Below are 23,731 nucleotides of genomic sequence, written 5' to 3'. Positions count from 1 at the left end.
TGGATATTTGGATTATTCCTACCTTTTGGCTGCCACAAACCATAGTGCAAAGAACATCCCTGAGCATGCTTCTCTGTTCACATGAGCAGGTTTTTCTCTAGAACAGAGTCCAAGAAGTGGGATTGCAGGGTTCAAGCATAAAGGGCTTTGTACACTTTGATGGCTAATACCATGATGATTTCTGCAAAGGCTTCATCAAATCACACACCTAATCCCAGTGTTTGAAAAAAACATTCTTTGTCTTCTTGTCATCACATAATATCATCAGTCCTATGAAATTCTGCCAATTTGATGAGTGAGAAGTGATAGCTCCTTATTGCTTTAATTTACATTCCTCTGATGACTAGTGAATTTGAACACTGCTAAGGACTGAATTGTATCCCCCCAAAATTGATATATTTTTAATTATTTTTTTTGTTTTAATTCCAGCATAGTTAACATACAGTGTTATAGTAGTTTCAGGTGTACAAAACAGTGAGTCAACAATTCTATACATTACTCAGTGCTCATCATGGTAAGCACACTCTTAATCCCCATCACCTACGCCACCCATCCCCCACCACTTCCCCTCTAGTAACCATCATTTTGTTCTCTGTAGCTAAGAGTCTGTTTCTTGGTTTGTCTCTCTTTTTTTGTCCTTTGCTCATTCAGTTTGTTTCTTAAATTCCACATATGAGTGAAATCATATGGGATTTGTCTTTCTCTGGCTGACTTATTTCACTTAGCATATGCATATACATCTTTATACATACCATATATATATGTGTGTGTATACATATATATATGTATGTATATATATATGTATGTGTGTATACATATATATGTGTGTGTGTATATATATATATATATATATATATATATATATATATATATATACACACACACCACATCTTCTGCATCCATTTATCTATTGATGGGCACTTGGGTTGGTTCCATAATTTAACTATTATAAACAATGCTGCAATAAACATAGGGGTGCATGTATCGCTCTGAATTAGTGTTTTTGTATTTTAGAGGTAAATACCCAGTAGTGCGATTACTGGATCATGGGGTAGTTCTACAAAACTGATATACTGAAACCTTAACTCCCTACATAACTGTGTTTGAAGATAGCTGACAATATTGTATTGAGAATATAAAAAGCCAAAAGCAACAAAGATTAGAAAGGACCAGAAAACACCACCAGAAACTCCAACTCTACAAGCAACATAATGGCAATAAATTCATATCTTTCAGTACTCACTCTAAACATCAATGGACTAAGTGCTCCAATCAAAAGACATAGAGTAACAGAATGGATAAGAAAACAAGATCCACCTATATGCTGTTTACAAGAGACCCACTTTAGACCTAAAGACACCTTCAGATTGAAAGTAAGGGGATGGAGAACCATCTATCATGCTAATGGTCAACAAAAGAAAGCTGGAGTAGCCATACTTATATCAGACAATCTAGACTTTCAAATAAAGACTGTATCAAGAGGGGCGCCTGGGTGGCTCAGTCGGTTAAGCGACCGACTTCAGCTCAGGTCATGATCTCGCGGTCCGCGAGTTCGAGCCCCGCGTCGGGCTCTGGGCTGATGGCTCAGAGCCTGGAGCCTGCTCCCGATTCTGTGTCTCCCTCTCTCTCTGCCCCTCCCCCGTTCATGCTGTGTCTCTCTCGGTCTCAAAAATAAACGTTAAAAAAAAAAATTTTTAAAAAAAATAAATTAAAAAAAAAATAAAGACTGTATCAAGAGATGAAGAAGGGCATTATATCATAATTAAGGGGTCTATCCACCAAGAAGACCTAACAATTGTAAACATTTATGCGCCAAATGTGAAAGCACCCAAATATATAAATCAATTAATCACAAACATAAAGAAACTCATTGATAGGAATACCATAACAGTAAGGGACTTCAACACCCCACTTACAACAATGGACAGATCATCCAATCAGAAAATCAACAAGGAAACAATGGCTTTGAATGGCACACTGGACCAGATGGAATTAACAGATATATTCAGAACATTTCATCCTAAAGCAGTGGAATATACATTCTTCTCCAGTGCACGTGGAATGTTCTCCAGAATAGACCACATACTGGGACATAAATCACCCCTCAGCAAGTACAAAAAGATCGAGATCATACCATGAATATTTTCAGACCACAACACTATGAAACTCGAAATCAACCACAAGAAAAAATTTGGAAAGGTAACAAATAGTTGGAGACTAAAGAACATCCTACTAAAGAACGAATGGGCTAACCAAGAAGTTAAAGAGGAAATTGAAAAGTATATGGAAGCCAATGAAAATGATAACACCACAACCCAAAACCTCTGGGACACAGCAAAGGCGGTCATAAGAGGAAAGTATATAGCAATCCAGGCTTTCCTAAAGAAGGAAGAAAGGTCTCAGATACACAACCTAACCTTACACCTTAAAGAGCTGGAAAAAGAACAGCAAATAAAACCCAAAACCAGCAGAAGACAGGAAATAATAAAGATTAGAGCAGTAATTAATGCTATTGAAACCAAAAAAAACAGTAGAACAGATCAATGAAACCAGAAGCTGGTTCTTTGAAAGAATTAGGAAAACTGATAAACCACTAGCCAGTTTGATCAAAAAGAAAAAGGAAAAGACCCAAATAAATAAAATCAAGAATGAAAGAGGAGAGATCACAACCAACACAGTAGAAATAAAAACAATAAGATAATATTATGAGCAATTATATGCCAATAAAATGGGCAATCTGGAGGAAATAGACAAATTCCTAGAAACATATACACTACCAACACTGAAACAGGAAGAAGTAGAAAAAAAAATTTTTTTTTTTCAAGTTCCAAAAAGGCTTTATTACGTACAGAGGGGAGGGGCTCAGTCCTTCTTGGCTGCCGCTTTCCGCATGGCCGCCACGACGTTGCTCAGCTCCTCTCTCTTCCTCTTGGCGCGGATGTGTGTCCCCACCCTTTTCTTGATGAACTTGAGCGCGCGCTTGTCCTTGGAGACCTTGAGCAGCTCCATGGCTCGCCGCTCGTAGGGGGCAAAGCCACACACCTCTCGGATCATGTCCCGCACGAACTTGGTGTGCTTGGTGAGGCGCCCGCGGCGGCGGCTGTGCCTCGGCTTGCTCACGTTCTTGGTTACCTTGTGGCCCTTGTTGAGGCCCACGGCCATAGGGTAGCGCAGAGCCATGGCTGCTGCTCCTCAATGGCTCCCGCGGCGGAAGAAGTAGAAAATTTGAACAGACCCATAACCAGTAAAGAAATCGAATTAGTAATAAAAAATCTCCCAAAAAACAAGAGTCTAGGGCCAGATCGTTTTCCAGGGAAATTCTACCAAACATTTAAGGAAGAGTTAACACCTATTCTCTTGAAGCTGTTCCAAAAAATAGAAATGGAAGGAAAACTTCCAAACTCTTTCTATGAGGCCAGCATTACCTTGATTCCAAAGCCAGACGGAGACCCCACTAAAAAGGAGAACTATAGACCAATTTCCCTGATGAACATGAATGCAAAAATCCTCAACAAGATATTAGCCAACCAGATCCAACAATACATTAAAAACATTATTCACCACGACCAAGTGGGATTTATACCTGGGATGCAGGGCTGGTTCAATATCTGCAAAAACAATTAACGTGGTTCATCACACCAATAAAAGAAAGGACAAGAATCATATGATCTTCTCTATAGATGCAGAGAAAGCATTTGACAAAATACAGCATCTTTTCTTGATAAAATCCCTCAAGAAAGTAGGGATAGAGGATCATACCTCGAGATCATAAAAGTCATATATGAATGACCCAATGCTAATATCATCCTCAATGGGGAAAAACTGAGAGCTTTCCCCCTAAGGTCAGAGACAAGACAGGGATGTCCACTCTCACCACTTTTACTCAACATAGTATTGGAGGTCTCAGCCTCTGCAACCAGACAACACAAAGAAATAAAAGGCATCCAAATCGGCCAAGAGGAGATAAAACTTTCACTCTTCGCAGATGACATGATACTCTACATGGAAAACCCAAAAGATTCCACCAAAAAACTGCCAGAACTGATTCATGAATTCAGCAAAGTTGTAGGATATAAAATCAATGCACAGAAATCAGTTGCATTCCTATTCACCAACAATGAAGCAACAGAAAGAGAAATCAAGGAATCAATCCCATTTATAATTGCACCAAAACCCATAAAATACCTAGGAATAAATCTAACCAAAGAAGTGAAAAATCTGTACATTGAAAACTATAGTAAGCTTATGAAAGAAGTTGAAGCAGACACAAAAAAATGGAAAAAGATTCCATGCTCCTGGATAGGAAGAACAAATACTGTTAAATGTCGATACTACCCAAAGCAATCTACATATTCAATGCAATCCCTATCAAAATAACACCAGCATTCTTCACAGAGCTAGAACAAATAATCCTAAAACTTGTATGGAACCAGAAAAGACCCCAAATAGCCAAAGCAATCTTGAAAAAGAAAACCAAAACAGGAGGCATCACAATCCTGGACTTCAAGCCATACTACAAAGCTGTAATCATCAAGACAGTATCGTACTGGCACAAGAACACCCAGATCAATGGAACAGAATAGAGAACTCAGAAATGGACCCACAAACGTATGGCCAAGTAATCTTTGACAAAGCAGGAAAGAATATCCCATGAAATAAAGACAGTCTCTTCAGCAAGTGGTGCTGGGAAAACTGGACAGCGACATGCAGAAGAATGAACCTGGACCACTTTCTTACACTATACACAAAAATAAACTCAAAATGGATGAAAGACCTAAATGTAAGAAAGGAAGCCATCAAAATCCTCGAGGAGAAAGCAGGCAAAAACTTCTTTGATGTTGGCCGCAGCAACTTCTTACTCAACACATCTCCGGAGGCAAAGGAAACAAAAGCAAAAATTAACTACTGGGACTTCGTCAAAATAAAAATCTTCTGCACAGTGAAGGAAACAGTTAGCAAAACTAAAAGGCAACCAACAGAATAGGAGAAGATATTTGCAAATGACATATCAGATGAAGGATTAGTATCCAAAATCTATAAAGAACTTATCAAACTCAACACCCAAAACACATACAATCCAGTGAAGAAATGGGCAAAAGACATGAATGGACACTTCTCCAAAAGAAGACATCCAGATGGCCAACCGACACATGAAAATATGCTCAACATCACTCATCATCAGGGAAATACAAATCAAAACCACAATGAAATACCACCTTACACCTGTCAGAATGGCTAACATTAACAACTCAGGCAACAACAGATGTTAGTGAGGATGAGGAGAAAGAGGATCTCTTTTGCATTGTTGGTGGGAATGCAAGCTGGTGCAGCCACTCTGGAAAACAGTATGGAGTTTCCTCAAAAAATTAAAAATAGAACTACCCTACGACCCAGAAATTGCACTACTAGGTATTTATCCAGGGATATAGGTGTGCTGTTTCGAAGGGACACATGCACCCCAATGTTTATAGCAGCACTATCAACAATAGCCAAAGTATGGAAAGAGCCCAAATGTCCATCGATGGATGAATGGATAAAGAAGATGTGGTATATATATATACAATGGAGTATTACTTGGCAATCAAAAGCAATGAAATCTTGCCATTTGCAACTACATGGATGGAACTGGAGGGTATTATGTTAAGCGAAATTAGTCATTCAGAGAAAGACAAATATCATATGACTTCACTCATATGAGGACTTTAAGAGACAAAACAGATGAACATAAGGGAAGGGAAACAAAAATAATATAAAAACAGGGATGGGGACAAAACATAAGAGATTCTTAAATATGGAGAACAAACAGAGGGTTACTGGAGGGGTTGTGGGAGGCGGGATGGGCTAAATGGGTAGGGGGCATTAAGGAATCTACTCCTGAAATCATTGTTGTACTATATGCTAACTAATTTGGATGTAAATTTAAAAATATATAAAATTATTAAAAAAGAATATAAAAAGTGTACCAAAACCAAATATTTTTTAAAAATCCAATTAGAAAACGGACAAAAGCATGGCCATTCTTCTACCAAAGAAGATACACAGATGGCAAGTAAACACATGAATATGTTAAACTCATTAGCCATCAAGGTAATGCAAATTAAAGCCACAATGAGATATCACTGCAAAACTGCCAGAGTGGCTAAGATTTACAAAAAGTAGTGGTAACATCAAATACTAGCAAGAGTGCAGAGAAACCTGATCCTTATACATTGCTGGTGGCAATGGAAGACGGTATATCTAGTCTGGAAAACAATTTAGCAGTTACTTATAAAACTAAATACGCAATCCAAGAATTGAGTTGTTGGATATTTACATCTGAGAAATGAAACTTACATTCACACACAAATGAATTCACACTTGCACATGAATGTTTACAGAAGTGTGGAGCTTGAACTGACCTTGAGATCAACACCTGAGCTGAGATCAAGAGCTGGACACTTAACTGACTGAGCCACCCAGGTGCTACTATATATGTTTTCTTTGTAACAGGCAAAAAAAATAGAAACAATCCAATGTCCATCAATAGGTGAATTTATATACAATTTGGTATTTCCATACAAATAAATATTAAGCAGTAATAAATAGGAATGAATTACTGATACACACAACAACATGGATAAATCTCATAATTATGTTGTGTGAAAAGAAAACAGAGAAAAGAGAGCATATATTATGATTCCAATTATGTAAAAATTCTAGCAAATGTAAACTAATCTATAATTACAAAAAATGGAGCAGTGGTTTCCTGGGGATGCTAGGGGTTATGGGGACAGAGAGTGTTGGGGTGAAAAGGGATTTCAAAGAGGCTTGAGGAAACTTTTTGGGGTTACAGAGGTGTTCATTATCTCGACTGTGGTCATGATTTCACAAGTGTTTTCATGCATTCATCAAAACTTATCAAACTGTACATTTAAGTATGTGTAGTCTGAAACACAGCCACATTCCTTTATGTACTGACTTATTGTCTATGACTGTTTCTATGCTACAACAGCAGAGTCGAGTAGTTGCAATGGAGATTATATGCGTGCTCTCATCACTTTGCACTGCTTCTTGGCACACTACAAACACTCATGATGCAGTTAAAATTCAAGAGAGTTTCAAGTGCCACACATATCCACATACCATGACTTGTTTTTGTTTTTCTTAATGTCATGAGCCAAAAAAGGAGAGAGAGAAAAATGGCTTCGAGTGTCATGCTTTTAAGTGTGGATTATTGTGTTAATGAACTATATGGTGAACATTGTGTTTATTACAAAATAACACTGTAACTGTGCTAAAAGACCACACTATATATTGAAATTACCAGAATAAAGCCCCCTATGCAATATTCCTAACCCCCTGGAAAGAAATGTTCAGAAAAATTGGAATGTGTAAAGTGGAATATCTCATCACAAATTTCTTCACAAAAATAAAAAATGAAAATGAGGCTACAGCCAAAGTAAGTTTCTGAATGGCCCATTTGTTCATCAAGCAAGGAAAGCTTTTACCAATGGTCAGTTAATTAAATCATATTTTATTGCAGCAAAAGAAAATATGTCCAGAGCAAGTAAAGTTATTTAAGACTATTCACCCTTCATGAGAATTACTAAAGAGTAGGGAGGATTGGAAGCAACATCATGGTCAATTACTAAAACATATCTACAGTAGTCAATTCATACAGACCAAAAGTAGAAAGGTAGTTGCCACAAATCAATAAATGTGATAGACCGTATTAATAGAATGAAAGATAAAAATCATATGATCATCTCAATACATGCAGAAAAAAAAATCTGACAAAACACAACAGCATTTCATGATAAAAAAACTCTCAACAAATTTGATATAGAAGGAACATATCTGAACACAATAAAAGCCATATATGACAAACCCACAGCAAGTTTCATACTCAATGGTGAAAAGTGGAAAGCTTTACCTCTAAGATCAGGAACAAGGCAAGTATGCCCACTCTTATTCAACACAATACTGGAAGTCCTATCTAGAGCAATCAGGAAAAAAAAAATACAAAGCATTCAAATGAAAGGAAGAAGTAAAATCATCTTATTTGCAGTTGATATGAACTTATATATTGCAAAATCCCCAAGACTCAACCAAAAAACTGTTAGAACTAATCAACAAATTCACTAAAGTTGTAAAATATAAAATCAACATACAGAAATTAGATGCATTTCTATATGCTAATAATGAAATATTTGAAAAAGAAACAAAATATTCCCATTCACAATAGCATAAAAAAAAACAATAAAATACTTAAGTATAAATTTAACTGAGGAGCAGAAAGATCTGTACACTGAAAACTATAAGCCTCTGGTCAAAAAAATTGAAGAAGACACAAACAAATGGAAAGATATTCTCTGTTCATGGACTGGAATAATTAATTTTGTTAAAATGACCATACTACTCAAAGCCACCTACAGATTTCATGAAATCCGTATTAAATCTGTATTCCAATGACAATTTACAGAAATAGAAAAAACACTCCTAAAATTTGTATGGAGTACTCACCCAAATAGCCAAAGCAATCTTGAGAAAGAAGAACAAAGCTGGAGGTATCACACGTCCTGATTTCAAACTTACCAGAAAGCTAAAGTGATCAAAGCAGTATGGCACTAGCATATAAATAGACATATATATCAATGGAACAGAATAGATAGCCCAGAAACAAACCCCTGCATACATGGCCAACTAATATTTGATAAAGGAGCCAATATTCAATGAGAAAAGCATAGTCTCTTCAATAAATAGTATTGGGAAAACTGCATAGCCACATGCAGAAAAATGAAATTGGACCTTTATCTTACACCACTCACAAAAATCAACTCAAAATGAATTAAAGACTTCAACATAGAATTGAAACTGTAGAGGCGCCTGGGTGGCTCAGTCAGTTGAGTGTCAGACTCTGGCTCGGGTCGTGGTCTCACGGTTTGTGAGTTCGAGTCCCACATTGGGCTCTGTGCTGACAGCTAGGAGCTTGGAGCATGCTTCAGATTCTGTGTCCCCCTCTCTCTCCGCCCCACCCCTGTTTGTGCTCTCTCTCTGTCTTTCAAAATGAATAAACATTAAAAAAAATTTTTAAAAAAGAATTGAAACTGTAAAACTTATAGAAGAAAACATAACGAAAAGTTCCTTGACATTGGTGTTGACAATGACTTTTTTGGATATGACACCAATAGCACAAACAACAAAGGGTAAAATAAATATGTTAGACTACATCAATCTATAAAGTTTCTGCATAGCAAAGCAAACAATAAACACAATGAGAAGGCAACCTATGGAAGGGGAGAAAATCCTTGCAAACCATATACATGATAATGGGTTCTATCAAAAATATATGAAGAACTCATACAATTCAATAATGAAACAAAATCAATCCAGCTTAAAAATAGGCAGAAGAACAGAAAAGACACTTTCCCAAAGAAGACATCCAAATGGCCAACAGGTATATGAAAAAACACTCAACGTCACTAATCAGCAGGGAAATGCAGATTAAAACCACAATGAGCTATCACCTCACACCTGTTAGAACAGCTACCATTAAAAAGACAAAAGATAACAAGTGGTGGAGGATATGGAGAAAAGAGAAATGCTGAAAAGAGAAATGTTGGTGGGAATGTAAATTCATACAGGTGCTAAGGAAAACAATATGGAGGTTCTGCAAAAAATTAAAAATAAAACTACCATATGATCCATCAATCCACTTCTGGGTATTTAGCTACAGGAGATGAAAATAGGCTCTCAAAGACATCTGAACTCCTGTGTTCGTTGCAGCATTATTCACAATAGGTAAGACATGGAAACAATAAGTATCTGTTAATGGATGAACAGATAATAAAGATGTGGTAAAAAAAAAAAACTCATACAAATACATATTTGGATTATATATTACATATATTTATTATATATTATATATTTGGATATATATTCAGCCATGAAAAAGAATGAAATTCTGACATTTGCAACAGCGTGATATAAGCCAGACAGAGAAAGACAAAATATCTTATGAGATCACTGATATGTGTAACCTAAAAACATCCAAACTCAAAGAAACAGAGAGAATAGTGGTTGCCAGAGGCTGTGGGTGGGGGTATTGGGGAGATGTTGCCCAAAAACTACAAACTCCCAGTTAGAAGAATAGGTTCCGGGGACGTAATGCACAAAATTGTAATGATAGAGAACAATGCTGTACTACTTACTTGAAAGTTGCTAACAGAGTAAATCTTAAATAGTCTCATTACAAGAAAGAAATGGTAATTATCTGTCATGATGGAGGTGCTATCTAACATTATAGTGAGGATAATATTGCAATATATAAAAGTATATCAAATCAACACATTGTACACCTTAAAATGACACAGTATTGTATGTCAACTACAATTAACCCTTGAACAATGCAGTGCAGGGGACCCCCATGCAGGTGAAAATCCACCTATAATTTTTGACTCCCCAAAAACTTAACTACTAATAGCCTACTATGGACCAGAAGCCTTACCAATAACTTAAGCGGTCAATTAACATGTATTTTGTATGTTATAAGCAGCATATATTGTATTCTTACAATAAAGTAAGCTAGAGAAAAAATGTTAAGAAAATCATAAGGAAGAGAAAATGCATTTACGGTACTGGACATATATTTATTGGGAAAAAAACCTCCACATATGGCTTTCCAGGTGCGCCAGGGGCTGTGGAAATCTATGATGTTTCCTATTAAGCCAATAGTATCAACAAGAAACTTCATTCACTGTTGTCAGTTCCAGGAATTTTTGTCAGAAATAGAAGCTGAATATCCTGATTTAAAGAAGAATCAGATAGGGAGTCAACATGGTGGAGAAGTAGGGGGTCCCGAAGTTCCCTCATCTCGAATACAGCAGTATTGAGGCCAGAAGACTTGGAATTCCAGGAATCCAGGCTACAGAGTGACAGAAACATCTCCAGGGGCCCACAGGGACAGCTTGGGCAGCGTAGGCACAGAGGAGAGGGATCCCCTTCTGTGGAGAGACAAAAGGAAGAGAAAGAGAGGCTGTGGAAGTGTGGAATTGTATTTGGACAAGAGAAAAACCTCTCTGGACAAAGGTCTGGGGAACGGAAAAAACGGAGTCAGTTTCTAACTTGCAAACAGCCTTAGGAGTGATGATCCAGGGTTGGCATGACTTTCTCCAGACCTCAGCTACCCTGGGTGGAGGGTGGGGGAGCCAGCTTCGGCTCGGTAGCTAGCTCAGAGGCGAATTGGGAGAGCAGTCCCCTCTCTTGAGCACTGTAAGAAGAAGGTATATTGCAGCTCCGAGGACAAAAGACCTGCAGGTGCCAGCCAGAGGCCCTCTGTTGGCTGGGCAGAGTGGCATTACCCCAGAACCAGGTCATGCAGAGTGGAATCCTTTAGGACATAGGGATTTGAATCCCAGCCCAGTGCCTGGGAGGCATGGGAGACTGTGGAGTGGAACGAACTGGCCTGCTCACATCCCTGGCACTGTGAGGACAGCCTTAACAGTGTGGTTTGGGACACATGGTCCAGGGAGGAGAGACAGGGGTGTTGCCATTTTTCTCCCCATCACCAACATGATGGGCTTCAGAGAACAGGACAGCTGCCCCAGTGGAGACCGGACCTGCTTACACCAAACCCCACCCCTCTGTGCCTGGTAACTGCATATCTACCAGAGCAAGATTGACACTGAACCAGAGGGCTCCTCCTCCAGACCAGCACAGCCACTTGTTCCAAGGCACCACTGGACATTGGTCCAGTGGTTTTGCATTTTCTGATTTGATTCTTGGTCAGTTCTTATTATATATATATTTTTTCTTTTCTTCTTATTTCTTCCCTTCTCTATTCTGATTGTTGGTTTGTTTAAGCAGGCATTTTTAATCTATTCTTCTTACACCTCTTCTGTATCTCCTTCTTCTTTATTTTCCTCTCTCTCTCGCTCGCTCTCTTTCTCTCTCTCTAGATTAAGCCGTATAGTTTCTCTGATTCTCTGCCTGGTCAATTTTTTTCTTTTCTTTTTCCCTGCCCCTGTCATTTCTCTCTTTGTATGGGATAAGGCTTCTTCCACCACTACCCCCCTTTTAAATTTTTTCCAGGGTTACTTCAATGAACAAATCAAAGCACACCTGGTGGGAAGTCCAAACCATCACTACGAGTAGGGAGATAAAGCAGCCAGAGTCACAACAACAGGCAGCACACAGGACACTCCAAAACACCTCCTGAAGGGCCAGGCCCTGGACAGCGTATGACCCGTTTTGAATACAGTAGTACTGGCAGGTGCAGGACACATAAAAGACAAAACTAGCCAAAATGATGAAACAGAAGAATTCTCCTCAAAAGAAATTGCAGGAAGAAATGACAGCCAGAGACTTTCTCAAAACAGATATGAACAATATATGTGAACAAGAATTTAGAATAATAGTCATAAGACTAAGAGCTGGGCTTGAAAGAAAGCATAGAAGGCAGCAGAGAATCTATAGCTGCAGAGATCAAGGACCTCTGCACAATTAATTAAGGACAATTAATTAAGAAATGCTGTAAATGAGATGCAAAATAAACTAGATGCAGTGACAGCAAGGATGGGAGAATAAGTGAACTACATGATAAAATTATGGAAAATGATGAAGCCAAGAAAAAGAGAGATAAGAAAATACTAGACCACGAGGGGAGAATTAGAGACCTAAGTGACTCAATGAAACATAATAATATCTGTATCACAGGAGGTCCAGAAGAAGAGAGAAAGAAAGGGGCAGAAGGTTTACTTGAACAAATTATAGCTGAGAACTTCCCTAATCTGGGGAAGGAAGCAGACGTCCAAGTCCAGGAGGCACAGAGAATTCCCCTCAGAATCAACAGGAACAGGTCAACACCATGGCATATCATAGTGAAACTGGCACAATACAAAGATAAAGAGAGAATTCTGAAAGTAGCTAGGGACAAATGGGCCTTAACCTATAAGGGTAGATACATAAGGGTTGTAGCAGACCTGTTCACTGAAACTTTGCAGGCCAGAAGGGAGTGACAGGAAATATTCAATGTGATGAATAGGAAAAATATGCAGCCAAGAATCATTTATCCAGCAAGGCTGTCATTCAGAATAGAAGGAGAGATAAAGGCTTTCCCAGACAAACAAAAACTGAAGGAGTTCATGATGATTAAAACTAGTCCTGCAGGAAGTCCTAAGGAGCACTCTGTGAGTGGAATGCTTCAAAGACTACAAAGGACCAGAGATATCACCACAATCATGAAACCTACAGATAACACAATGACGCTAAATCCGTATCTTTCAATAATCACTCTGATTGTAAATGGACTAAATGCCCCAACCAAAAGACATAGGGTATCAGAATGGATTAAAAAAAAAAAAAAAAAACAAGATCTATCTATATGCTGTTTACAAGAGACTCATTTTAGACCTGAGGACACCTGCAGATTGAAAGTGTGGAGATGGAAAACCATCTATCATGCTACTGGAAGTCAAAGGAAAGCTGGAGTAGCCATACTTATATCAGACAAACTAGATTTTAAAGACTGCAACAAGAGATAAAGAATGGCATTATATAATAATTAAGGTGCCTATCCATCAAGAAGAGCTAATAATTGTAAATGTTTATGTCCCCAACATGAAACACCCAAGTATAAAATTAGTCACAAACATAAGCAATCTTATTGATAATAATACGGTAATTATAGGTGACTTTAATACTCCACTTACAACAATGGACAGATCATCTAGGCAGAAAATCAATAAAGAAACAATGGCTTTGAATGATACACTGGACCAGATGGACTTGACAGATATATTCAGGACTCTTAATCCAAAAGCAAAATACACATGCTTCTCGAGTGCATGGGACATTCTCCAAAATGGATCACATACTGGGTCACAAAACAGCCCTAAATAAATATAAAAGGATTGAGATCATACCATGCATATTTTCAGATCACAACGCTATGAAACTTGAAATCAACAACAAGAAAAAATTTGGAAAGCCTCCAAATGCATGGGGGTTAAAGAACATCCTGCTAAAGAAATAATGGGTAAAACAGGCATATAAGAAGAAATTTAAAAATATATGGAAGCAAATTAAAATGAAAACATGACAATCCAAACACTTTGGGATGCAGCAAAGGCAGTACTAAGAGGAAAATACATTGCAATCCAGGCCTATCTCAAGAAACAAGAAAAATCCCAATATAGAACCTAACCTCACATCTAAAGGAACTAGAATCAGAGAAACAAAGAAATCCCAAATCTAGCAGAAGAAGAGAAATAATAGAGCAGGAAAAAACAATACAGAATAAAAAAAAAAAAAAAAACTCTTAGATCAATGAATCTAAGAGTTGTTTTTTTGAAAAAATAAACAAAATTGATAACCCCCTAGCCAGACTTCTCAAAAAGAAAAGAGAGAGAACCCAAATAGATAAAATCACAAAGGAAAGAGAAGAGATCACAACCAACACCACAGAAATACAAACAATTACAAGACAATACTATTAAAAATTGCATGCCAACAAACTGGACAATGTGGAAGAAATGGGCAAATTGCTAGACACCCACACACTACCAAAACTCAAATTGGAAAAGATAGAAAATCTGAGCAGACCCATAACCAAGAAAGAAATTGAATCAGTTATCAAAAATCTCCCAACAAATAAGAGTCCTGGGCCAGATGGCTTCCAATGGGAATTCTACCAGACATTTAAAGCAAAGTTAATACCTATTCTTCTCAAGCTGTTCCAAAAAATAGAAATGGAAGGAAAGCTTCTAGACTCATTCTATAAAGCCAGTATTACCTTGATTCCCAAACCAGACAGAGACCCCACTAAAAAGGAGAATTACAGGCCAATATCCCTAATGAATACAGATGCAAAAATTCTCAACAGGATACTACCAAATCGAATTCAACAGTATAATTAAAAGCATTATTCACCATGATCAAGTGGGATTCATTCCTGGGCTCCAGGCTGGTTCAGTATTCACTAATCAATCAATGTGATACATCACATTAAAAGAAGAAAGGATTAGAACTATATGATCCTTTCAATAGATGCAGAAAAAGCATTTGACAAAATACAGCATCCTTTCTTAATAAAAACCCTCACAAGAAAGTCGGAATAGAAGGAACATACCTTAGCATCATAAAAGCCATATATGAAAGGCCCACAGCTATATAATCCTCAATGGAGGAAAACTTAGAGCTTTCCCCATGAGATCAGGAACATGACAGGGATGTCCACTCTCACCACTGTTGTTTAATATAGTGTTGGAAGTCCTAGCCTCAGCAATCAGACAATAAAATGAAATAAAAGGCATCCAAATTGGCAAAGAAGAAGAAGTCAAACTTTCACTTTTTGCAGATGACATGATACTCTACAGGGAAAACCCAAAAGATTCCAGTAAAAAACTGCTAGAACTGATACATGAATTCAGCAAACTCACAGGATATAAAATCAATGTACAGAAATCGGTCACATATCTATACACCAATAATGAAGCAAAACAGAAAGAGAAATCAAGAAATAAATTGTGGGAGGCCGGACCCCGGTGCCAGGCTGAGACCGGGTCGAGCAACGGCTCCCTGTTGACTCAGCCAACCCAGTGGTTCCCCCTCCCATTCCCCCACTTGCAAAGGCATACGAAAGCCTTGTCAAGGCTGAGAAAGTTAATTCCTGAAGCCTGTGGTCTGTGGGTGTTGGCAGTAATGTTACCCCCCCTTTTTTCTACCCCAGGTCAAATAGAAACAAACATGGGAACTGGTTTTGCTAGCAATCTATCAACAAGGTCTTGTTGTGACCCGTTTAGAAAGTTCACAAGGTACACAGAACTAAATGTTTTGGTTGGCAGCGATCATGTGAAACCTGTTTATTCTTAGAATGGCCTGATCCATAAGAGTCTTATATTATAAAAGATTGTGTACAGCAACAATAAAGCCGTCACTTGGGCCATCAGCCCAGTGGACCCTCCTGTTCCCAAACTGGCTTCTCTTCTCTTTTTTTTCTTACATTCCCCTACCCTCAGGACCCTGATCTCGGTGTTTGTTGTGCCGGTCGCAACAATCAATCCTATTTACAATTTCACCAAGAACCATAGGATACCTAGGAATAAACCTAACCAAAGAGGTAAAAGATCTATACACTGAAAATCATAGACAGCTTATGAAAGAAATTGAAGAAGACACAAAGAAATGGAAAAACATTCCATCCTCATGGATTGGAAGAACAAATATTGTTAAAATGTCAATACTTCCCAAAGCAATCTACACATTCAATGCAATCCCAATCAAAACTACACTAGCATTCTTCCCGGAGCTAGAACAAATATTCCTAAAATTTGTATGGAACCAAAAAAGACTCTGAATAGCCAAAGTAGTGTTGAAAAAGAAAACCAAAGCAGGAGGCATCACAATCCCAGACTTTACTACAAAGCTGTAATCATCATTGGCACAAAAACAGATACATTGACCAATGGAATAGAATAGAGAACCCAGAATTGGACTCACAAAAGTATGGCCAACTAATCTTCAACAGAGCATGAAAGAGTATCCAATGGAAAAAAAGAGTCTCTTTAGCAAATGGTGCTGGAAAAACTGGACAGCAACATGCAGAAGAATGAAACTGAACCACTTTCTTACACCATACACAAAAATAAACTCAAAATGGATGAAAGACCTAAATGAGAGACAGGAAACCATCAAGACCCTAGAGGAGAAAACAGGTAACAACCTCTTTGACCTCAGCTGCAGCAACTTCTTACTTGACACGTCTCTGAAGGCAAGGGAAATAAAAGCAAAAATTAATTATTGGGACTTCATCAAGATAAAAATCTTCTGCACAGCAATGGAAACGATCAACAAAACTAAAAGGCAACTGACAAAATGGGAGAAGATATTTGCAAATGACATATCAGATAAAGGGTTAGTATCCAAAATCTACAAAGAACTTACCAAATTCAACACCTGAAGAAACAAATAATCCAGTGAAAAAATGGGCAAAAGACATGAATAGACACTTTTCCAAAGAAGACATCCAGATGGCCAACAGACACATGAAAAGATGCCCAACATACTCATCATCAGGCAAATACAAATCAAAACCACATTGAGATACCACCTCACACCGGTCAGAGTGGCTAAAATGAACAACTCAGGGAACAACAGATGTTGACAGGGATGTGGAGAAAGGGAACCCTCTTGCACTGTTGGTGGGAATGCAAGCTGGTGCAGCCACTCTGGAAAACAGTGTGGAGGTTCCTCAAAAAATTAAAAATAGAACTACCCTATGACCCAGCAATAGCGCTACTAGGAATTTATTCAAAGGATACAGGAGTGCCGATTCATAGGGGCACATGTACCTCAATATTTATAGCAGTGCTATCAATAATAGCCAAATTATGTAAAGAGCCCAAATGTCCATAGACTAATGAATGGATAAAGAAGATGTGGTTTATATATACAATGGAATACTACTTGGTAATTAGAAAGAATGAAATCTTGCCATTTGTAACAACATGGATGGAACTGGAGGGTATTATGCTAAGTGAAATAAGTCAGTCAGAGAAAGACAGATATCCTATGTTTTCACTCACATGTGGAATTTGAGAAACTTAACAGAAGACCATGGGGGAGGGGAAGGGGGAAAAATAATTTTAAGCAGAGAGGGAGGCAAACCATAAGAGACTCTTAAATATAGAGAACAAACTGAAGGTTGATGGGGGAGCAGGGGGGAGGAGAAGATGGGTGATGGGCATTGAGGAGGGCACTTCTTGGGATGAGCACTGAGTGTTGTATATAAGTGATGAATCATGGAATCTACACCCAAACCCAAGAGCACACTGCATACACTGTATGTTAGCTAACTTGACAATAAATTATATTAAAAAAAAAGAAATGTTTAAAATAAATAAAAGTTTATTTTTAAATAAAAAGAAGAATCAGATGGAAATTATAGAACTGAAAAACATAATAATGAAATAAAAACACTCACTGTAGGGGCTATATAGAATAATGGAGATGACAGAGGAAATAGTTGATTTGAAGAGCGAATTTGAAAATAGAAATCACACAATTTGAACAATAGAGAGAAAAAACATTGAAACAAAAATTAACAGAACCTCGGGGAACTGGAAACAAACAGTACTAAAAGATTTAATGTGCATACCATGAGAGTCCCAGAAGGGAACTTTATATAGTGTCTTCAAAAAAAGTTTTTACAAAAAAGGAAAGGATGATCAAATACATCCCAATTTGGCAAAAGGCTTAAACTTACACGTTCAAAAAGCCCAATGACCCTCAAAAAAAAAAAAAAAAATCATCAACTCAAAGATCCATGGTCAGACCATATTACTCAAACAGCTTAAAACCAGAGGCAAAGAAAAAGTTATGAACACATCCAAGGAAAAAATTACACATGCCTAAAAAGAAACAAAAATTCAAAAGACTGTGAAGGTCTTACCAGAAATCTTGACTGCCGAAAGGAAGGGGAACAATATTTTTAACTTCTGGGAGAAAAGAACTGTCAACCCAGAATTCCAAAACTGGTGAAAATGTTCTTCAGGAATGAAGGTGAGAGGAAACTAGCAGAATACATTGTCACAGACCTACTTTAAAATAAATGCTAAAGTTAATTCTTGAAGAGGGAAATGATACTAGAGGAAAACTTGGAGTATCAGAAAGAAATAGAAGCAATATAAATGGTCAAGATCTGGGCAAACATGAAATATTATTCTTCTTTTGATTCTTGAAAATATATATGACACTTGAGAGCAAAAATGATAACAGTGATGAGATTTTTTCAATGTGTGTAGATGCAATACATACAGAAACTAAAATATAAAGGAGGCAAGGTGGAGGGATTAATATTGTGGCAGGTTGCTATATTCCACTTGAAGTTGTAAAATATTCTAGGTAGACCATGAAAACTTTAATTACCTTTATGGTCATCTCTACGGCAACAACTAGCAAAATTTGCAAAGATATATCCTCAAAAATCACAAGAGATAACTTAAATGGAGTACTAAAATAATATTCAAGAAATCCAAAAAGAAGCAGGAAAGAAAAAGGAAAATGAAAAGAAAAATGAAAGAAAACGAAAAACAGAGAAACAAATAGAGAACAAATAATAAAAAGGCAGAATTGAGGCCAAATATACCAATCATCACATTAAATGCAAAAGTTATAATATAGAGATTTTCAGAATGTATTAAAATTAAAAAACAAGACCCACCTATATACTGTCTATAAGAAACCCACATTAAATGTAATGATGTATGTGGGATAATAAAGTAAAGAATGTGGGGGGAAAGACATGAAAACACTACCAAATAAGGGTGCTTGGGGTGGCACTGTCACTTGGGTGTCCAACTCTTGGTCTCAGCTCAGGTCATGATCTCACAGTTCATGGGTTCAAGCCCCACATCAGGCTTCTGTGCTGACGGTGCACAGCCTGCTTGGGATTCTGTCTCTTCTTCTCTCTGCCCCTCCCCCACTTGTGCGTGCTTCTCTCTCGCTCTCTCTCTCTCTCTCTCTCTCTCTCATTAAAAAAAATAAATTTTAAAAAACACTACCAAAACAAAGATGGGTGATTATAATAACATCAGACAGAGTAGATGTCAAAGCAAGGATAATTAAAAAGGATAAAGAAACACATTAAATAATGATAAAAGAGACAATTCAACAGGAAGACATAAGAATCCTAAATGTATGAGCACTGACAACAGAACTTCAAAATACATGTTAAACCTGATAAATAAAACAAAGGGAGAAATAAACAAATCCACTATTATAGTTGAAGACTTCACATTCCTCTCTCAATAACTAGTAGGACAAGTAAACAGAAAATTAGCAAAGATGTAGAAAAATTGAATACTATCAACCATCTGTATCTGTCATTTATACAACACTCTAGCCAAAGAAGGCAGATACGTATTCTTTTCAAGTACACATGGGACCTCATCAATATAGAAACTATCCTTTCTCATTAAACAAACTTAACAAATTTCCAAGAATTAAAATTATAAAAAGCATATGAAACCACACAAAGCAAACCACATGGAGTCATATTATCTGACTGTGCTTCAAGAATTCTAATATGCCCCCATACCAATATTCCTGCCCACTCTGAAGTATTATCCTATATAATCTGTGACTGTCAATATGATGGCATATCTCTCCTGTGACTAGGTTAGGTATGTGGCACAGCTGACTCTAAGAAAGAGACATTACCTAGGTGGCCCTAACCTAAATTCATGAGGCCTTTATATCTGGGCCTAGAGGTCAGAGACAGAGGAAGTCAGAGACTCAAAGTGTGAGAGGGACTTTGATGGAGGGAGGTTCTCCCTTGATAGCTCTGAGATGAACAGGACCACAAAGCAAAGTATGCACATAGATTTTAGGAACCGAGAATAGATATTAGCTGATAGCCAGCAAGGAAAAGAGAATGCCCTCAGTTCCCAAACCACAAAGAACTGAATTCTGCCACAACCACACGAGCTTGGAAGAGCATGAGAACAGAGCTCCACATGAGGACACATTTCAGTAGACATATTCGTTTCAACCTGGTGAAATCCTGACAACTCAGGCATACAGTTTCTGGATTTCTTACCTACAGAATGGTGTGATAATAAATCGCTATTGTCTTAAGTCACTGAGTGTATGGTGTTTTGTTAAATAGAAATATAAAGCTGATGTGTTGGCCATAATAAAAGTAAAGCAAGGATCAATAGCAGACAGATGACATGAAAATCTCCTAATTCTTGGGGAAAAAACATGCAATTTCCCCATGGGTAATTCATGGGTCATGGGCAATTAGAAAATGTTTTCTAAAACATTTCAGACCAAAATTGAAGTATATAACGTATCAAAATATGTGGAGTGCAGCTAAAGCAGAGCTTAGAAGATGTACAACCTCAAATGCTTATGTTAGAAAATAAGAAATGTCTCAAATTAACGATCTAAGCTTCCAACCTAAGACACTAGAAGATAAGAGCAAAATAAACACCCCCCCCCCAAAGAAAACCAGAAGAGATAAGAGTAAAAATCAATGAAATTGAAAAGGGAAAAACAATGAAACTATGGTGAAAATCAATGAAACCAACAGCTGGTTCTTGAAAATGACTGATTGATAAACCTCTTGTAAGACTGACAAAATAAGACAGAAGACACAATGACCAATATCAAAAATGAGGGAGAGAATACCACTACATGTGCCTGAGACACTAAAGGGAAAATAAAGGACAACTACAAACAAGTCTTTACACATAAATTCTACCACTAAGGTGAAAATTGGCCCATCCTTCAGAAACAAAAACTCAAAACTAATCAAGAAAAAGAAATTAAGTAGTTTTGTATCTAGTAAAGAAATTATATCTATTTGTATCTATTAAAGAAATCTATTAAAGATTTTGAAACTAAACATCTTCTGAAAAATTAATCTCCAGATCCAGATGGTTTCGTTGGTCATTATACCAAAAAACAACAACAACAACAACAACAACAACAACAACAACAACAAAACCACCATTTCCACACAATCTCTTCCAGAAAACAGAAGAGGGGAGAATATTTCCCAATATGTTTTATGAGGCCAGCATTATCTTAAGGCAGATTGTGTATACAACACTATAGACCAATATCTCTCATGAATATAGACAGAAATATTCTCAATAAAATATTAGAAATCCAAAACCAGAAGTATATAAATAGAATACACCATTGCTGGGGTGCCTGGGTGGCTCAGTCAGCTGAACATCCAACTCTTGATTTTGGCTCAGGTCATGATCTCATGGTTTGTGAGATTGAGCCCAGTGTTGGGTTCAGCGCTAACAGCGTGGAGCCTGCTCAGGATTCTATCTCTTCCTCTTTTTCTGCTCCCCCACCGCCCCCCCCCCCACCATCTCAAAAATAAATAAATAAACTTAAAAAAATACACCATCACCAACTGGGGTTTCTCCCAAGAATGCAAAGCTGGTTCAATATTAGAAAATCAGTCAATGCAATCCACTATATTAACCATCTAAAGAAGGAGAACCATGTTATTAACTGATACAGAAAAGTCATTTGGAAGTATTCAACATTAATTCACCATAAAAATTTAGCACACCAGGACTAACAAGGAACTTCTTCATCTTGATAAAGGGCATCTACAGAAAACCTATCTAAAATCATACATAACAATGAAGGGAAAAGTTTTCTCTCTAAAATTTGCAACAAGGCAAGAATGTCCTATTCCACATCTCTCCTATTCCTATTCCTATTCCACATCAGACTGGAAGTCCTAATATGCACAAGAAGTCAGAAAAAGAAAGAAATGTCATAGGGACTTAAGGGAATAAATAAAACTACCCTTATTTGTAAATGACATGATTGTCTATATAGAAAACCCCAAAGAATTTACAAAAAACTCAGAAAACAAAAAACAAAAAAATCCTCTTACAGTTGATAAAAATGGGTTTAGCAAGATCACAGATTGCAATATCAACACACAAAAATCTAATGTGCTTCCTTATGCTAGCAATGAACAATCAGAAATCAAATTTATTTACACAAATAGAGAAGTGCCTGGGTGGTTCATTTGGTTAAGTGTCCAACTTCCACTTAGGTCATGATCTTGTAGTTCATGAGTTCAAGCCCCACATCAGGCTCTGTATGGTACAGAGCCTGCTTGGGATATTCTCTCTCTCTCTCTCTCAAAATAAATAAATAAATTTAAATAAATAAAGGGGATTAAGAATACACTTATCTTGATGAGCACTAAGTAATACATAGAATTGTTGAATCATTACATTGTACACCTGAAACTAATATAACACTATGTTAATTATAGTTCCATCAAAATAGTAAATAAAAATAAATAACAGCTAGCAAAAAATGATAATCATAATACCATTTTCAATAGCCCCACAAAGCAAGTAGTTAGACATAAATCTAAACTATTATGTGTATCAGCCATGTGTTTAAACTGCAGCTGCTGAAAAAAAGAAAGAAAAAAAACTAAATAAATGGAGAGGCTCCCAATTACAGTGAAATGGAGGCTCAATGTCTCTCCTAAAATTGATCTGAAATTCTAATGCAATTCCTATTAAAAGACCAGCAAGATTTGTAGATCTATACAAGCAGAGTCAAAATAATTCTGTGAAAGAAGAATGAAATTGGAATACTCATTCAATTTTTAGAATCACTATAAAGCTACATTAGAAGAGAACATGGTATTTGCAAAGGAACGGACACACTAATCAACAGAACAGAATAAAAAGTCCAGAAAGAGACCCATATATACACATATATGGACTTCGTTTGAAAATAAATTGGATGGATATATATATATATATATATATATATATATATATATCTTTCTGGATATATACAGATATATATATCCAATTTATTTTCAAACGAAGGCCAATGCAACTTACCAGAGAACGAACAGGTTTGTTTTTTTTTTTTTTTAAATGGTGCTAATTACAACCAATTTACTTTCAAACGAAGGCCAGTGCAACTTATCAGAGAACGAACAGGTTTTTTTTATGGTGTTAATTAATTGAAAAACTAAATGAAAATCATCATCATCATCATCTCATCTAAAACCTCACCTCTTATAAAATAATGAACTCAATATGGATCATAGATCTAAATGTAAAATGTAAGACTATCACACACTTAGAAGAAAACATAGGAGAAAATCTTCCTGACACTGTATTAAGAAGAGATTCTTAGACATGACACCAAAAGGACGTCCATAAAATAAAATTAAAAAATAATT

The 23,731-nt window shown here is 37.0% G+C and overlaps 2 protein-coding genes across 5 annotated transcripts in view; both read right to left on the bottom strand.

Moving 5' to 3' along the window:
• Positions 1-23,731, bottom strand: part of ATP4A (ATPase H+/K+ transporting subunit alpha) — a 95,981-nt gene that overhangs the window by 58,843 nt on the left and 13,407 nt on the right. The gene's annotated exons all lie outside the window — the stretch shown is intronic.
• Positions 2,811-3,215, bottom strand: LOC132691033 (large ribosomal subunit protein eL36). The gene has a single exon (XM_060652254.3). It carries the CDS (start codon positions 3,178-3,180, stop codon positions 2,863-2,865), a length of 318 nt encoding a protein of 105 aa, XP_060508237.3. The 5' UTR covers positions 3,181-3,215; the 3' UTR covers positions 2,811-2,862.

This window comes from Panthera onca, chromosome E2 (genome assembly GCF_046562875.1).
Source record: "Panthera onca isolate mPanOnc1 chromosome E2, mPanOnc1 haplotype 2, whole genome shotgun sequence".
Taxonomy (NCBI): Eukaryota; Metazoa; Chordata; class Mammalia; order Carnivora; family Felidae; genus Panthera; species Panthera onca.
Note: the sequence above shows the minus strand (reverse complement) of the source record. Positions and strands in the feature narration are given on the sequence as shown.